General features: G+C 39.1%; 1 protein-coding gene across 2 annotated transcripts in view; it reads right to left on the bottom strand.

Moving 5' to 3' along the window:
• Positions 1-19,243, bottom strand: part of OGDHL (oxoglutarate dehydrogenase L) — a 713,311-nt gene that overhangs the window by 154,469 nt on the left and 539,599 nt on the right. For both annotated transcript variants that reach the window (XM_085608435.1, XM_085608426.1), the window contains one exon: positions 19,009-19,187. In XM_085608435.1, the coding sequence (XP_085464561.1) occupies positions 19,009-19,187 (179 nt within the window). The remainder of the gene's footprint in view (positions 1-19,008; positions 19,188-19,243) is intronic.

The following is a 19,243-nucleotide window of genomic DNA, read 5'->3' as shown; positions in this document are numbered from 1 at the left end:
TTAAGAAATGAAAAATAGAAATGTAATTCTTTTTGTTGAAGTTGCATTTATTATTTTCTGTTTTGGGAGAAATTTAAATGTGAGGAACATGTAAAATAATATGGACTATGTTTTCACGATAAATTAAGGTGTATTGGTATAAAAAATGAATAGTTTAAGGGTTTGAGGTTGGACTCAGTAATGCAAATACATTCAGCATCACTAAGGCTGGTTGCCCTTGGTGGAATGTAGGCAGTCACCCAGGTTACACATGTTGGGAAATATAGGCAGAGATTTATTGTGTACAACTCTGGTAATTTTATATTTGCATTAGTAGGAAAAAGGGGGAGCGATTTTTTGGTGCAGAAGCAGACTCTTAGCACACACCCAGCTCCTTTCCATGTATAATCATGCACAGTATTTACAAGCGAGTGGGTTTTGAGGTTTCAGTCTGTAATGCAAAGACATTCAGCATCACTAAGGCTGGTTGCCCTTGCTGGAGTGTAGGCAGTCACCCAGGATACACATGGTGGTGGTCTGAAAAAGCAGTCTGGACATGGGCTTTTTAAAAAAATCTGAAAAGTGGATTCATAATGTGTCAGTCTGTAAAAGTGATTATCACTTGCCAAAAAAAAAGAGCAGTAAGTGTGCATTCAAATTGGCAAAGAAATTTCGTTTTGTGACTAATGTGAAAACATGACTCTGTGTGCAAATAGGAATTACAGGCAGAGATTTATTGCGTTTTGCTCTGGTGATTTCACAGTTGCATTAGTAGGAAAAAGGGGGAGCGATTTTTTGGTGCAGAAGCAGACTCTTAGCACACACCCAGCTCCTTTCCATGTATAATCATGCACAGTATTTACAAGCGAGTGGGTTTTGAGGTTTCAGTCTGTAATGCAAAGACATTCAGCATCACTAAGGCTGGTTGCCCTTGCTGGAGTGTAGGCAGTCACCCAGGATACACATGGTGGTGGTCTGAAAAAGCAGTCTGGACATGGGCTTTTTAAAAAAATCTGAAAAGTGGATTCATAATGTGTCAGTCTGTAAAAGTGATTATCACTTGCCAAAAAAAAAGAGCAGTAAGTGTGCATTCAAATTGGCAAAGAAATTTCGTTTTGTGACTAATGTGAAAACATGACTCTGTGTGCAAATAGGAATTACAGGCAGAGATTTATTGCGTTTTGCTCTGGTGATTTCACAGTTGCATTAGTAGGAAAAAGGGGGAGCGACTTTTTGGTGCAGAAGCAGACTCTTAGCACACACCCAGCTCCTTTCCATGTATAATCATGCACAGTATTTACAAGCGAGTGGGTTTTGAGGTTTCAGTCTGTAATGCAAAGACATTCAGCATCACTAAGGCTGGTTGCCCTTGCTGGAGTGTAGGCAGTCACCCAGGATACACATGGTGGTGGTCTGAAAAAGCAGTCTGGACATGGGCTTTTTTAAAAAATCTGAAAAGTGGATTCATAATGTGTCAGTCTGTAAAAGTGATTATCACTTGCCAAAAAAAAAGAGCAGTAAGTGTGCATTCAAATTGGCAAAGAAATTTCGTTTTGTGACTAATGTGAAAACATGACTCTGTGTGCAAATAGGAATTACAGGCAGAGATTTATTGCGTTTTGCTCTGGTGATTTCACAGTTGCATTAGTAGGAAAAAGGGGGAGCGATTTTTTGGTGCAGAAGCAGACTCTTAGCACACACCCAGCTCCTTTCCATGTATAATCATGCACAGTATTTACAAGCGAGTGGGTTTTGAGGTTTCAGTCTGTAATGCAAAGACATTCAGCATCACTAAGGCTGGTTGCCCTTGCTGGAGTGTAGGCAGTCACCCAGGATACACATGGTGGTGGTCTGAAAAAGCAGTCTGGACATGGGCTTTTTAAAAAAATCTGAAAAGTGGATTCATAATGTGTCAGTCTGTAAAAGTGATTATCACTTGCCAAAAAAAAAGAGCAGTAAGTGTGCATTCAAATTGGCAAAGAAATTTCGTTTTGTGACTAATGTGAAAACATGACTCTGTGTGCAAATAGGAATTACAGGCAGAGATTTATTGCGTTTTGCTCTGGTGATTTCACAGTTGCATTAGTAGGAAAAAGGGGGAGCGATTTTTTGGTGCAGAAGCAGACTCTTAGCACACACCCAGCTCCTTTCCATGTATAATCATGCACAGTATTTACAAGCGAGTGGGTTTTGAGGTTTCAGTCTGTAATGCAAAGACATTCAGCATCACTAAGGCTGGTTGCCCTTGCTGGAGTGTAGGCAGTCACCCAGGATACACATGGTGGTGGTCTGAAAAAGCAGTTTGGACATGTGCATTTAAAAAAATCTGACAAGTGGATTCATAATGTGTCAGTCTGTAAAAGTGATTATCACTTGCCAAAAAAAAAGAGCAGTAAGTGTGCATTCAAATTTGCAAAGAAATTTCGTTTTGTGACTAATGCATGACTCTGTGTGCAAATAGGAATTACAGGCAGAGATTTATTGCGTTTTGCTCTGGTGATTTCACAGTTGCATTAGTAGGAAAAAGGGGGAGCGATTTTTTGGTGCAGAAGCAGACTCTTAGCACACACCCAGCTCCTTTCCATGTATAATCATGCACAGTATTTACAAGCGAGTGGGTTTTGAGGTTTCAGTCTGTAATGCAAAGACATTCAGCATCACTAAGGCTGGTTGCCCTTGCTGGAGTGTAGGCAGTCACCCAGGATACACATGGTGGTGGTCTGAAAAAGCAGTTTGGACATGTGCATTTAAAAAAATCTGACAAGTGGATTCATAATGTGTCAGTCTGTAAAAGTGATTATCACTTGCCAAAAAAAAAAGAGCAGTAAGTGTGCATTCAAATTGGCAAAGAAATTTCGTTTTGTGACTATTGTGAAAAGAAATGTAGTAATATATTTAAATAAAATAAAGGAATTTTTTTTTAGTTTTTTTCAGGTATTGCTGAAGAGCAGTGAACAAAATTTAAGATGCCTACAAAATCCAGAGTTCAAAAAACTCACAAAAAAAACCTATATTTGAAGACAACTGGAGGACCAAAGTTAGTAGAAGATGCTCATGTTGGGAAAAAGAAAAAATCTTCTGGTAAGCAGAAAAAACAATTTCTAAAAAATATATTCAAAAGAATGAAAAATGTACAAAATGTCTGTACTGGAAAGAATGTTTTGAAAAGAAAAGGACAGGAAAAAATTGAGAATTTAGTTAATGCAAATATACCTTCTGCAACTGAAAAGATTTACATAAATAGAAAAACAGCGTTTAAAGAGATACGTAGAAAAATGTTTCAGAGAAGAGTTATGTCCAATTTGATAAAGGATGTGAAGAAATATAAGCAAAAGAGTAAGTTTTATAAAAGAAAAAAAGAAATTGAAGCCATTGCAGCAAAGGCATTAGAATTAAAAAGGAAACTATTCATTTTAATTTTGAATAGGATGCGTACATTAGACAAAATGGTTAATGTACTGAAATCACATAGCAAAAGGAAAAGAGTAGTGAACAGAACAAACTTTTGTAAAGTGTTTTTAGGAAAGTGGATGCATAGTTCAAGTAGTGAACCTTTTTTTAATGAAGAGAGCTATTTTCAAAGTAATAGTTTGCTGCATGCAGTTGACACCAGAGGTCGTGCTTACGAAGTAAAAAATGGTTACATAATGGAGAAGGAGATAATGGTTCCAAGAGATGAGGTACAAGTGATGGCGGATGAGGCTATGGGGAGACGTCCTAAAGCCCCAGTGTACACTTGGAATTGTAGTAGTATTTGCACTGTGCGTCAGGAATCTATTGACAAATTTCGTGAGTTTCTAAGAGAATTTAGTAAAAAAAGTATAAAACAGAAGATTAAGGTGCTTCAAAGTCTAGATCCGTGCAGAGTGAGAGAGAATACTGGTTTGCAGGGTCATTCTCTGGCTTGTCTATCTAGGAAAGTGTGTAATAGTGTTTTCCATCATTTTAGGATGTTGGCTGTTCATCATACTGAAATGAGAAAGTTTGTGAGACGGTTGTATTTTGCTAAAAGTCCAGCAATAAAGTTAGATGAATTGAATAGGGCTCTGTTCCGTGGAACGGTATCAGATGTAGAGAAGGTTGTTGATGAAATTCAGTTTTGTTACTTTGGTCCTGAACAAAACAGTGCAGAGAAGGACACAGTAAATGAGGAAGAAGTGGAAGAGAATGTAGAACCCTCTGTAAGTAAGACATTTAATGATCACATAACAAAATTTGCAATAATCTCTAATGAAAGACCAAATATTACTTGTATTTGTTGCCGCAGAACTCATTATAGAAAACAAACCAGGTATGTTGATCTCTACAGAAAGAGTGAAAATGAAGATAATTATAAGTGGAAGGATTTTGCCACATATATATTTCTTGAAAATTGTTTTGAATTGGGTGAAGTACAGCGTATTTGTAAATACTGTTACAACAAGTTAGAGGAAAATAGAATGCCGACCAGAGCAGTACATAATAATTTAGAATTGGATGCTATTCCTGCTGAACTTTCTGAATTAAATACATATGAGTCTATACTCATTCAATGTGTTCATCCGTTCCAGACCATAGTACGTATGGAGCCCAAAACTGGTAAATTACCTCCTTCTGATTTACTGAGAGGTTTAAAAGGTAGAGTGGTGTATTTGCCCTTGGATTTGAAAAAAAATATGGAAACTATTGATGCGGATACTTTGGAAACTGAACCATTAATTATTCTGGTTAATGGTGTACCTACAAAGAATAAGAAGATTTGGCAGGAGCTGGTAGATGTACGGAAAGTACAAAGAGCAAATTTGTATTTGAAAAGGAATAACAAATGGTATGAATCAATTTATATAGAAGAAGAAGAAGATTTACAAGAAGACACAGAAACACCAACTGGACAAATTGAAAAAGTGGACAAGTCAAAGGAAGAAGAAATTTATGAACATTTTAGCATACATCCTCTTCATTCAAAAGAAGTTATGGGAGACAATATTGATCTCTTTCAGATGAAGAAAGCAAAAGGAAGTCCCGTGAGTGTATGGGAGGAGAGCTTGGAAGCTCGATGTTTTCCCCAGCTGTTTCCTAAAGGAAAAGGAGGACGATACGATGAACGTCCGGAACAGATTCCAGCTTCTGAGTATCGGACTACAAGACTATATGCTGAAGATCCCAGATTTCGACAAAGTATTCATTATTTGTTCCATCTTTTATTTGAAAGCGACTTGTCTGCACTGTCTTATGCAGTAAATCACATTTTAAAAAGTGGAGTACATTTACAAAATGTGTCTGCTAAGGATTTTATGGAGAAAGTGCAGCACCGAGATGATCATTTGGAAACACAACTGATCAATCTGATGGCTTGTCAGCGTGGGACAAATGAATATTGGTACCGACGCCATGGTGAATTAAAATGCATGTTACGGAATTTAGGAACACCAACATGGTTCGTTACCCTAAGCTGTGCGGAGTACGCTTGGGATGATTTACTGGATTTTCTACGAGAGGCAAATTCAAACATTAAAAACATCGAATACAAGACAGCAGGAGAACTGTGCTCATTGGATCCGGTTAATGTTTGCAGATATTTCAATCATAGATTTGAGGCTATGATGTCCTTCATCTGCAATAAAAAAAATCCACCTCTTGGAGAAGTAGTAGATTTCTTTTGGAGAAAAGAGTACCAGGCAAGAGGTGCTCCTCATATTCATATGCTGTTGTGGATCAAGGATGCCCCAAAGTTTGGAACAGATACTGATGAAGCAGTGTTATCTTACATTGAAGAATATGCAACATGTGCTATACCAAAAAGCACAGAAGAGAAAAAGTTAAAGGAGCAAGTTTTACGTTTCCAAAGTCATCGGTGTGGAAAATACTGTCGACGGAAATACAAGAGCAAAGATAAATACTACACTAAATGTCGATTTGGATTTCCTAGACCTGTTCTTTCAAATGGAAGAGTAAACAGTTTTATGTCAGCTGTGAGACATACTATCACAAGAAAATCACCTAAGAATACCTACAACCTTAAAAGAAAAGAAGAATCAAAAAATATAAATGACTACAACCCAGTCATTTTATCCATGTGGAACGCTAACATGGATATACAGTATGTAGCTGACAATTCCATTGCTGTTGCTCGATATGTAACATCTTACATTACAAAATCAGAAAAAACAGAATTGAAGGAAATGTGGGAAGAGATTTCTCACGAGAAGACTGTCAGTAAGAAGCTGTACAGTTTCAGTTTGAAGATGTTATCGCATCGAGAAATTGGATCCTACGAATGTTCAGATAGGTTATCATCTGCAAGTCTCTACTCGAAGTCAAGAAGAATAATTTGGGCAAGTTTAGGCCTTGCAGCAATGAGAAATCGGGTACTAAAATCTGTTGGAGAAATTGAATATTTGGCCGAGAATGACCCAGAAAGTACAGATATTTTGAAATCAAACATGTTGGACACATATTATCCCAAGAAAAGTCAACATCTGGAGAACATGTGTCTCTATGAAGTGCTGCAGAACTACATTTATTCACGGAAAGCCGCAGAAGACATCAACAATGGAAAATATAAAGTCATTGGTGAGGAAGGATGTTTGGTGAAGCAAACAAAAGGAAGTTTGATAAATCACAGGAAGCTGAGTTGCGACACTACTGACAAGAAGGAATTTTACTACTTGGCTCTTTTACAGCTGTTTAAACCATGGCGTACAGAGGATGAACTACTGGGAGAATTTCAAAGCTATGAAGATTCTTTTAATGCTTGCAAAGACAGCATACAATGCAGTACATTCTCAAGTTATCTGCAAATGTTAAATGAAGAAATTGAACAGGAAACTACAATTGCAGCAGAAATAGCTAGAGACAGTTCTCAGGACAGCCAAAGTTCAGGAACACTCAGTCAAGATCCCCTAGGACAACCAATCGTTGAAAATGAAGCATCAATAGCCATGAATGAAGTTGAAACGGCTATGAATCAAGCTCAAGAAGAATTTATAGACTTACAAAATTTGGAAAGACAACTGAACGAAGAGCAGCAACAAATTTATGAAGAGATCAGAAACAAAATTGATCACGGATTTCTACATGAAAAAAAAGTGCTCATGCACATCATTTCATCCAATCAGGATGTATGTAAGCGGACAAGCTGGAACTGGAAAAAGTTTCCTAATTAAAGTCATCAGAAGCTACCTACAGCAAAAAACGGATTCTACTTTGTCTTGTGTGGTTACTGCTCCAACTGGGTTAGCAGCATATAACATAAAAGGAATCACTTTACATCGTTTGCTAATGTTACCAGTGGAGCATGAGAACAAAATACAATACAACAAGCTAACTGGAGAAGCATCCTTGGAAGTTTCAAGAGTCTTGAAGAAGATGCAAGTTCTCATTATTGATGAGGTGAGCATGGTTTCAAACTTAATGCTTGCCTTTGTGCATTTAAGAATGCAGCAAATTCTGAAGACAGACTATGACATGTTATTTGGTGGAAAACACGTCATAGTTTTTGGAGATCTTTTGCAACTTACTCCAGTTAAAGGACAACCAGTGTTTAATACTGTGACACATGAAGACACAAAGAAGTCATTGGGAAGCATCGGAAATACAAATATTTGGTCCTTCTTTGAGTACAAGGAACTTACTACTAATATGAGGCAAGCAAGCGATGAAGAATATGGAAGTATTCTGAAAGATATCAGAATTGGACTACTCACAGAAGTTGGCAAAAAAGCATTACAGAGTTGGCTGCTACATAATTTATTTCCAAAGGAAGAAATAGTTGCAGAGAAGATATACAAGAACATTGCAGAAAAGAAAAGTATCATCTGCTTAATGCCAACTCTACGTGAATGCTCAATATTCAATGAGGAGCTTTTGAAATTGGAAAAGGAAGAGATCAGGAAATTAGAAGCAGTGGACAAAATAGAGGATGGAAGAATTACTGTCACAGTAACAGGCACACTGAAAAATAAATTGGATTCACTAGACAAGAACATTTCCAAAACAGCTGGATTAGAAAAAAATCTATATGTTTGCATGAACTGTAGAGTATTTTTAAGGAGAAATTTGGATGTTGAAAAAGGTTTAGTTAATGGAGCTATGGGAAGAGTTGTGGGTTTTATTAATTATCAGAAAAAAGATGGAATTGAATGTTTAAAAATAAAATTTGATCAGATAGAAGAAGTTAAAGACATTTGTCGTTGTTCAGTTCGTTTCATGCTTGTGAAAGACTTATATGTACGTAGGAAGCAGTTTCCGTTTTCGCTAGCATATGCTGTAACTATTCACAAGTCTCAAGGATTGACTGTAGATTGTGCATTTGTGAACATTGGTTCAACTGTGTTCAAAGAAGGTATGGCATATGTTGCTTTGTCACGAGTGAAAACATTATCAGGTTTATTCATGATAGACTTTGATGACTCAAAAGTTAGTGCTGATACAAATTGTGTAAAGGAGTATAATAGATTAAGAAGAAGCTATGCTCCTCATTTAGGTCAGTATCCTGTGTTGGAGAAACGTGTAGTTTATCGTAAAAGGAGAAATGAGAATATCTGTGATGAAGATGTACAGAGGAGGAAAAAAAAGAGGAGTGATGTAATTGCAAGCAAAAAGAGTAAGGAAAAAGAAGAACAGGTTGTAGGATGTCATTTTGAAAATAGCTCTGGTGTCAACTGCTACGCAAATGTAGTGCTGAATGTTGCATTTTATCTGGAAAGTTTGCAAGAGCAGATAATAGTAAATCAGGGAAAAAGATTCTGTTCAGAGCTGAGTCTCCTTTTTCAAAAGCTGAGTAATGATAAAACTTGAATAGAAAGTGCTACTGAAATTAGAAAACTTTTAGATGTATGTTCAGGACGAACACAGTTTTCTCAAAATGAACAGCAAGATGCACACGAATTTTTGATGTTTTTTCTTCAGGTACTGGAAGAAGAAGAAGTTGCAATTGATAATTTATTTGGTCTCTCTTATAAATGGGAACATAGTTGTGAAAACTGTTATAATATATGTGGCTCTAATGTTGATAATGAAAGGTTTATTTTTTTGACATTGCCAGAGACTAAAACAGTCACTTTTGCTAAATTAGTTAAAGATGCTAATCATAGCATGCAATGCGGTGAGTGTCAATCTGACATGTTTTCAACATTAATTTTAAAGGAATACGGACAGTATGTAATTTTAATGATGCAACGATGTAGAGCTGATGGTTCAAAATTGGATACTTTAATAAAGAAGTTTACAGGACAGCAATTATCAATTTCAGGAAAAACTTTTGTAACTGTTGCAATAATTTTCCATGAAGGACCTACTGTTACTTCTGGACATTACACAGTTTATCTTAAATGTGAAAAAGGCTGGACACTGTGTAATGATTCCCAATTGGTTTTTAAGCAACGTTTGCCTTTTGATTTAGCAAATTCCTATCTAATCTTCCTGAAACCTAAATTTTAGAGAGACTTGGCAAGATCTGGACAAAACAATTTTACCATCTGATTGGATTACCATTGGAATTTTCAAAAATAAAGATTTTTTAAATTATCATTTGGCCTAATGGAAAGATAACCAATTGTAATGTGGACTTTTTTAATTTTTAATGAAACTTTGGAAAACCAAAAATTTAGAGAAAATCGGTAACATCTGCACAATTTAAATTTTGGAATGTTATTGGAGTGCCATTGGAAATTTATTCAAAAAAGATTTTTTGAATTTCTATTTGGCCATGTGGAAAGGTAACCAATTCTATTGTGGACTTAATATATTATTAATAAATCTTTCGGGAACCAATATGTTACAGAGAATCGGTGAGATCTGTACAAATAAAACTTTAGAATTTTATTGGATTACCATTGGAAATTTAATCAAAAAAGAATTTTAAAATTACTATTTGGCCTAAAGGAAATGGAACCAGATGTAATGTGGAGTTATTTGAGATATAATATTGTGATTATACTTCTGAAACAAACATATCAGACGGTATTTTAAAGAAATAAGTATTGGTATTAGATGATATTTTTTTAGAATATTATGCATTTCTATAATGTTAAGTTTAAGTAAAAAGAGATTCTGGGCTTTTTTAATACAATCTTTGAGATTGTTATTTTTTTTGCCCGCTGTAAAATGATGAATGCAATTGCTTTCACAATTTATAGTGAAATGCAATATATTCTGAAAACAGCAAAAATAAGGCAAAAATATTTTTTGATAAATATGTAAATATGTGTACTGTATTATAAAATGTTTTAAAAATATTAATACTTTTTTCTTTTTTTTCAGATTGATATAGAAAATTTTCGAAAACTAGAACCATTTTTAAAGCAATTTTTTTTAAAAACAAATGAATAAATATTTTTTTGAGTGGGTATGGTAAGTCAATAATAATAATTGTAGTCTCTCAAGGACCTTGTAATGTGATAATTGATTTTTAGTGTTTTAAAAAAAAAAAAAAAAAATTACGCGCACCGTACGCGTACGGTAAAAAAAAAAAAAAAAAGTTTTTAAAAACATATATAAAAAAAAGATGAAAGATAAGGTTGGCTCTTAAAAGAGCCGTTGTGTTCATGCAGGGACAGAGGAAAGAAAGAGTGGGAATATTAATCTCTGCGACAAGTGTGCTGATCTATTTTGTTGTTCACTAGGGAAACACTGGTCTCCCTATGACAAATTAGATCATGACAAGAGGCGCATCGAATATCAACCCTCAGAAATCGAGGGTTAATTTCCTGAGGGTCAGCAAAAGGAGATGCTCCCCCCACAGATGAAGGGCTCACCTGACCTGCAGAAGAAGGACTCAGCCCTGCAGATGATGGTCCAGGCTGAGCTGCTGTGGATGTGCTTGGTTGACTTAATGAAGGGTTACCTCCAAAAAGTCGAGCATGTGTCCTTTTGTGTACATCCTTGAGGTGCCTCATCATGGTATGATTCCCAAAGGAATACTTCCTGTCAGGATTACCTCTTGAAAGTACACGCTGACACAGCTTGCAAGTCACTAAGGGTGCATTTACCTTTAGCTGGCCTTCAGGAAAAGTAAAATAATCCCATACATAAGAGGTCTTTTGTTTCCTCGCTCTCTGCCTCAAGGTAGTGCTGCTAGTGCTAGCCTCACTCTCAGAAGGGCTCTGCTGTTCTGCCATCGTATCACAAAGACAACCCAGCTCCTTCTCCTAAGGGATCACAAGCAGAAATGAGGGGAATGGGTGTGGTGTAGGAGAGTTCTAGAACTGAAAGTAGTTTCATCCAATCAAAAGTTGTGTTTCATGATCACATGACCTACCGTACGCTTACGGTACGCTTACGGTGCGCTTACGGCAAAAGTACGCATGCGCGTAAAAAAGACACGCGCTTGCGCGCATGCGCATAACAGTCACTACCCGACACTTCCGCGTAACGTGCGCGTGTAGCGTACACGCGTACGCGTCCCACGCGGAGTACGCGCGGCTACGCAAATTGCGTAACTATACGCAAACAGCGTAGAAAAATTACAGACGTTGCGTAAACCGTACGCTTACCGTAAGCTTACGGTACGCGTACCAAAAAAAAAAAAAAAAATGTATTGCTAATAAATTTTACGTTTATTTTATAAAATATATTAAAAAAAACATATTATAGAATTTTAAAAATTTAACCATAGTCTTTAAAAAAGGATAGAAAATTAAAATAAAAATATGTAAAAAAAAAAAAAGAAAGAAAAAAAAATTAGCATTTAAAAAACCTTGCAAATTCACTGAAAAAACCATGGGTTAAACACACGTTATAGTTAGGAATTAGCATTTAAAAAACCTTGCAAATTCACTGAAAAAACCATGGGTTTCACACACGTTATAGTTAGGAATTAGCATTTAAAAAACCTTAGAAATTCAATGAAAAAACCAAAGGTTTCACACATGTTATAGTTAGCTGGACATTTCACTCGTAAAAAACCAATGAAATTCCCCCGTTATAGTTAGTTCAGCTAACTATAACTCGCGCGCCCGCAATGTACTACTGATGACGTCACATATTACATCACTCATGACATGGTCAGTGACATCACTCATGACATCACTGATGACATCTCAAATGACATCACTGATAACATCATCCTTGTGACAGAGTGGTAGACCTCCTCTCACCCTAATATAACCTTTGATACACACATTTAAAAATAGATACTAAAATTATCAAAACAATGGACATACCAATAACAGTAACAACAACCTATTCAGTATTTCTAAGATCAACATACACATCCACTCATCCACCAACAGTCCTATACAGTCACTCATACATGTACTCACTCATCATATGTACTCATACACGTATACATCCTGTTACACAATGCTACTCATCCATAGAGGTACTCACACACATAGTCACTCATGCTAATAAAGAAACAAACATCAATTTACTTGCATATACAGTTATACACACACCAGCACACTTACTTTAACAGAAACTTACACATACTTAGTCTTTTTAACAATCACTTATAGAAACACATACTTATTCATACAGGAACTCTTTCAATCTCTCACTCTCACATATACTCACTTATATACACCAATAGTCACATATACTAGTTTAAAACATATGTAGTTACTCATAAAGACACTATTGAGACAGTCATTCACTCACTAACACATCCATGCATACAGTCATCCACCCATACAGTCCTGCACACATGCTGTCTTCAACACATACAAAGAGTGAGTCACTCATTCATGCACCTATGCACTACATAATACCCCCCACCGAACCATACAGACACTCAGACACTCATAGTGATACTCAAAAAACCAACTAATAACCTCTATAGACACTCATGTAGCTACTCACCAACCCATGCAGCCACTTATACACAAAGTGAGAGACTGATACAGATATTTACATATTTAAACATTACTCAGTAAGCCATGTATTCAATAAGATACACTTAATCAGTCAGAAATACAATCAATTTTTCAAAAACAAATCATCCATTTAGACACTTATATACCCATTGATTCTTCCATCGACCTTGAGATATACATATATAAAACATATTTAATTTTCAGAAAAACACACATTCACTGGATGATGTCATCAGTGATGTCATTTGAGATGTCATCAGTGATGTCATGAGTGATGTCACTGACCATGTCATGAGTGATGTAATATGTGACGTCATCAGTAGTACATTGCGGGCGCGCGAGTTATAGTTAGCTGAACTAACTATAACGGGGGAATTTCATTGGTTTTTTACGAGTGAAATGTCCAGCTAACTATAACATGTGTGAAACCTTTGGTTTTTTCATTGAATTTCTAAGGTTTTTTAAATGCTAATTCCTAACTATAACGTGTGTGAAACCCATGGTTTTTTCAGTGAATATATATATATATATATATATATTGCAAGGTGTATTAAAGAATGAGTGGGTGTATAAGTGTCTGAATGGATAATTTAGTAGGTGCGTGACTGTATAAGTTAGTGATTAGACGTGTCTTACTGAATGCATGGGTTAGTAACTAAACTATGTCTGTATCAGTCTGTCAGTTGTTGTGTAAGCGGTTGCATAGGTTGGTGAGTAGGTAAATGAGTGTTTATATGGGTTATTGATTGGTTGTCAGAGTATCTGTATGGGTGCCTGAGTGTCTGTGTGGGTGAGTGGGGGGTGTATGACTCTGCATAGATGTTCGAGTGGGTGATTCACTGGGTCTATGGGTTCAAGAGTGCATCAGTGGTGGACTGTATAGGTGGGTGAGTGAGTGTATGGGTGTGTTGGTAACTGAATGGATGTCTCAGTGGTACATGTGTGAGTAACTACATATGTGAAAGGCAGTATATGTGAGTGTTGGAGTATATAAATAACTATAAGTGAGAGTGAGTAATTGTGAGAGGGGCTGTATGGATGAGTGTGTGCTTCTATCAGTGATTGTATGAGAGAGTAAGTATGTGTTAGTATCTGTATGAATAAGTGATGTGGTCTGTGTACAACTGTATAGGTGAGTAAATGGGAGTGTGATTGATTTTTTGCATGACTGACTAGGTCTGTCACTAACTCTATGGGTGAGTCGCAATGTGTGAGTGTCTGTATAGGTGTATGAGTGCATATGATAGTGTTGTATTGATGAGTGACTGCATGTATGAATGACTGTATGGGTGAATATGTGGATGTGTGTGTAGACCTAGGACTCAGTGAGTGGGTATGTAGTAACTGGTATTGGTGTATCTATGGTTTCGAAAATGGTAGTCTGTATTTTAAGGTGGGTGTATCAAAGGTTATATTAGGGTGTGAGGAGGTGCATCAGATTATCACATGGATGATGTCATCAGTGATGTCATCAGTGATGTCATTTGAGATGTCATCTGTGATGTCACTGACCATGTCATGAATGATGTAATATGTGATGTCATCAGCAGTGCATTGCGGGAGCGCGAGTTATAGTAAGCTGAACTAACTATAACGGCCAAATTTCTCTGGTTTTGTACGAGTGAAATGTCCAACTAACTATAACGTCCCTGAAACCTGTGGTATTTTCAGTGAATTTCTAAGGTTTTTTAAATGCTAATTTCTAACTATAACGTCCCTGAAACCTGTGGTTTTTTCAGTGAATTACAAAGGTTTTTTAAATGCTAATAATTTACTATAACGTCCCTGAAACCTATGTTTTTTCAGTGAATTCCAAAGGTTTTTTAAATGCTAATTTCTAACTATGCCTACAAAGGTAGGACATGTCAGGAAAAGGAAGAAAGGCGCAGAAAGAACCAAGAGAAATGCAGAAAGAGGCAACAGAACTTCAGAAAGAGGAAGAAAGGTACACAAAGAAGCAAGAGATATGCAGAAAGAACCAACAGAGGTGCTGAAAGAGGCCTTGTTCCAAAGTCATCCTGTGCCCCCAACCTTTTTGCTGATGGGCACTGGTGGTAACTGACTATGACTGACCAGGCCTAGAGCCAGTGCTATGCTAAAAGCCACTCAGAATACAGTGAAAACACCTACATACATTAGTGAACACTATGGGTTGGGGTACCCCTGTGATTGGCATGACCTCCCCTGTAAGGCCCTAGTATATATTAGGGCAGGGGGATTAAAACTAGCTCTAAGTCAGAGGTGCAGAAACATTCTACTTTAACTAGTAGATGCGTTTGCAGAGTGGTAGAGAAAGGGTGCTGGGCCTCCGACCAGCGCTCCAGAGTTCCGCTGTGTAGGACTTACACGAGGTACCAGGAAGGCTTCTTGGCCCCCAAAGTCCCTCAGGTGTAAAGTGGACTTCATCCCCACACCCGTAGTCTGCCAGGAGGCAAGTTTGCAGAGTGGTGGAGAAAGGTGGGCATGGCCTCCGAAGACGTTTTAGCAATCCCACTGTGTTGGACTTACTGGAGGTAACAAGTGGGGTAGTTGGCCCCCAAGGACATCCTAGGGGGCCAACTACCCATCTTATTACCTCCAGTAAGTCACACAGAGCAGGACTGCTAAATTCTCATAGCAGGCCATGCCCCCTTTGCCCACCACTCCACAAACGCGCTCCCTGGCGCGATATTGGATGGGGATTGAAGTCTCCTTCGCTGCTGGAGGTCCTTTATGGGCCAACTAGCCTACCTCTTACCTCCAGTAAGCCCCAGACAGTGGGATTGCGGAGAGGTGGACACAGGCCACGCCCTCTTTCCCCACCACTCTGCAAACGCGCCTCATAGCGTGTTGTAAGTTGGGGTATTAAGTCCCCTTCATTCCTGAGGGTCCATGGGGGCCATCTAGCCCACCAGGTACCTCCAGTAAGCGCCACACACCTGGATTGCTGAGAGTGGTCCAAGGCCATGCCCCTTTTACACCACTCTGCAAACGTGGCTCCTGGCACACTGCTGCTTGGGGGATGAAGTCCACTTCTGTACTGAGGTCCTCAGGACACAAGAGGACCTCATCGCCCCCAAGCAGTGCGCCAAAAGGCGCGTTTGCAGAGTGGTGTAAAAATGGGGGTAGCCGCGGACCACCTCTTTGCAATCCAGCTGTGTGGCACTTACTGGAGGTACCTGGTGGGCTATTTGGCCCCCAGGGACCCTCAGTATTCAAGGGGACTTTATTCCCCAACTTAGAATGCGCCAGGGGGTGGCGGGAGGGGGTAGTGCCTCCTGCGAGATGCCGGCTTTGTTTTTTTATATATTTTTTTTTAAGGGGGGCTGTGTGGCTCCCCTTCTTTTTATTATTTTTGGGGCCCTGGGGACCCCATCCCCCATGGCCTGAGCCCTTTTTTTTTTTTTTTAAACAAAACAAAAAAAAGGAAAGGGGGCTGCGCGGCCCCCCTCCCGAGGCCAATTTCGGCCCCGGGGACCCCATCCCCCAGGGCATGGCCAGAAACACGTTTTTCATTTTTTAATGGAGGGGGACCACGTGGACCCCTCGTGAGGCTTTTATTTGCCCCGGGGACCACCATCCCCCCGGGCATTGCCTCTTTTTTTTTTTTAAATCGCAGGAGGAGGGCCGTGTGGGCCCCCTCCTGGGCCACTTCTGGCCCGGGGACCCCATCCCCCGGGGCATGGCCTCGCCGGCTCCCCACCTCCTGCAGGAGCTAGCATTGCTTTTGCACAAGGGGAGCTGCTGACATGCAGCTCCCCTTGTGCAAAAGCAATCTGCAGGGAGGTGGTGGTCCCCGGGACTTGGGGGGCCTGCGAGGCCCCCCCTTATAATTATTATAAGCCCCGTGAAGGTGGCGGTCCCCGGGGGGCCAGCGGGGCCCCCCACTTCATAATTAAAAATGCCCCGGAGAGGTGGTGGTCCCTGGGGCAGCGTGGGGGGTTAGGACCCCCTACGCATTTTGCTAATGATGACCCCCACATTCAATTAACTAAGCCCCGGGCAGGTGGCAGTCCCCGTGGCAATTAAATACTGGTTGCCCCCGGTCGCCTTCTGAACCAAGAGCTACCTTTTTGCCAAATTTGGTGTAATTCCGTTCAGCAGTTCGTTGTAACCTGTTTCAAAATTCCTATGGAAATTAACATAGAGAAAATGTGTTTTGGGACCCCCCTTTTTCTCGGCCCCCGCTTGATCAATCACCCTGAAACTTTCAAGACAGGAGCTGACCGGAGCGCCCCATTAGTTTTGAAAATTTCGCGAAGATTCGTCAAATGGCGCCAAAGATATTGGCAAATCAAAAAATGCTTGTCCTATTGAAGATACATTCTAACTATAACTACCTACTGGCGACTGCCAGTAGGAGATATATATATATATATAATGTAAAAGCACATTACAATCATTAATATTTATATACATGCGAAATGTGCGCTAGGAATGTGTCCTGTACTTACCAGGAACTCTTAGCAGAACATACAGCCCAGCCTTCAGATTTCAAACAAATGAACAAGGAGTAGCTCAAACTGTGTTTACAAATCACAAACTACTTAAGGATTTTTGTCTGTAAAATAAAAAGTCCATAATCCAATCTTTAGTAACTAGAGATCTTGACTCTTGAAACTCACCATCCATGTAGCGAAGTCCGGCTGCAGGAACACTGAAGCACAATTGCCTAATAAGGTTATCAAGCACCATAAGGAAAGTTATACCCAAAAATATAAGACGGCTACCATCTCTACAGGCAAACAAGAGGCTTTTGTTCACTGGGAAACGTAATTCTCTGCCAGTGCTCTGCCACGCAGGCGTGATCCCAACACAGGTGTGGCCTGATTTCAGTCAGCGCCATCACTCTGTAATGATCACCAACCTCTCCTACAATGAACGGCACTCAGCACGGACCGTCTTAAAATACTGCTTCCTAACACTCAAACCAAACTTGACAATAAGTGGCACCTCCAGCCACACACTCTGACACCCAGAACCAAGGTCTGTGTCCAAAAGGGTCACCACCGTGTGCAACCTCCTTAAACCAGGTGTGACTACTGTCAGCTCGCTGGGCTATAGAGGACTGACCATGGTGGCAGCAAGAAGATTATATTATCAAGTCTGCCGACTGCTCTGGAAGGGCCTTAAAGGTGCTCGGGTCTGAAGTAGGTGCTGCTCAGACAGAAAAGGGCGCAAAGGGACCTGATAGCACTGGGGCTACTGAACATTTATCATGAAGCCTCTCTCTGCCTCGCAGTATTCTTACATGGTAAGGTACAGAACCTAATTTAATATAAGGTCGTGTACTACATAGTATTATGTACGCCTCAAAGCCTTGAAACTTAAATGGAACTTGTAACAACTGGAGATAAGACAACAGGGCATATGCCCATCCAATTAAATCTGTGTTTTTCAGAAGGCTTCTCAAACTAAAGTATGAGGAAGCAGAGATTTCCAAACTGTTCCAAAGTACCAAGCCCCTTACAAGAAAGGAAAGCTCTTGCAGGAGAATACTGTATGAAAGACTGGCTCACACAGACTATAGCTGTACCTTCTAGCATATAAAGCCATATATTACACACAGCGAAACACATTACATAGAACATTTGTGGATTAAAATGTATGGCTGACTAAAGGATTAATCTTTAACGAGTGTGATCATCCTCATTTCCAGTGTCATACTCTTTCCACTCATGTTTACCCTCATGACAACAAACAAAATGGCTTCATTGACTTCAATGCGGTTATCCTCTTTTCAAACCTATATACTCCTCCAAAAAGGGTTAATTCTCAATTGACTTTAATAGGATCACCCTCTTAAATATCTTACTGTAATTGGCAAGTCAACATGTTGATGGTCATGCTTCAACTTAACGAGACACTCAAGTACAATTTTCATGTTTTGGTCTTGGAAAACATTCCTGGTTGCTTAAGCACTGGCAGCATCATTCATTATATAAAGGTACTGTCACTTTAAACATTCTATTTCAGCCCAATTTGTAAAGTTACTTTCTCTAACAACAGTTCTTTTCTAAAAGTCAGTGCCTGAGTCAAACCACAGCTTTAAGGCTTGACAAACTGAATTGGAAGTTATAAAGTATCATAACCTAGAGATCTTAACTTCTCAATAAAAGGAGTAGGGCCTGGATGCTTGAAAGCCCACAGTGTTACAATTAATTTCACATAACCCCCTGATGACAGCTAACCCTTTCATTATTATGGGTATGAGCACAACTGAAGGTTTTGGAGTATGCTCAGAGGAAAATCTTACCATGCCTTCCATTCCGTGAGGGAGCAGTAAAACAATCCCATTGTGACGGACCCATTTGGCCTGGCCAGTGCTGATGAACTGGTCAATGATGCACTGGGCAGTGTTGTGAAAGTCCCCAAATTGAGCCTCCCAGCAGACCAGGGCGTTGGGGCTGGACATGGCAAAGCCCAATTCAAAACCTACAGAAAAAAGGACAAAAGTTACTCATGACTGTTTATGTCATGTATATTCTTTG

This window comes from Triturus cristatus, chromosome 1_2 (assembly GCF_964204655.1).
Source record: "Triturus cristatus chromosome 1_2, aTriCri1.1, whole genome shotgun sequence".
NCBI classification, from domain to species: Eukaryota; Metazoa; Chordata; class Amphibia; order Caudata; family Salamandridae; genus Triturus; species Triturus cristatus.
The sequence above is the reverse complement of the archived record's forward strand: the minus strand, read 5'-3'. Positions and strand labels throughout refer to the sequence as shown.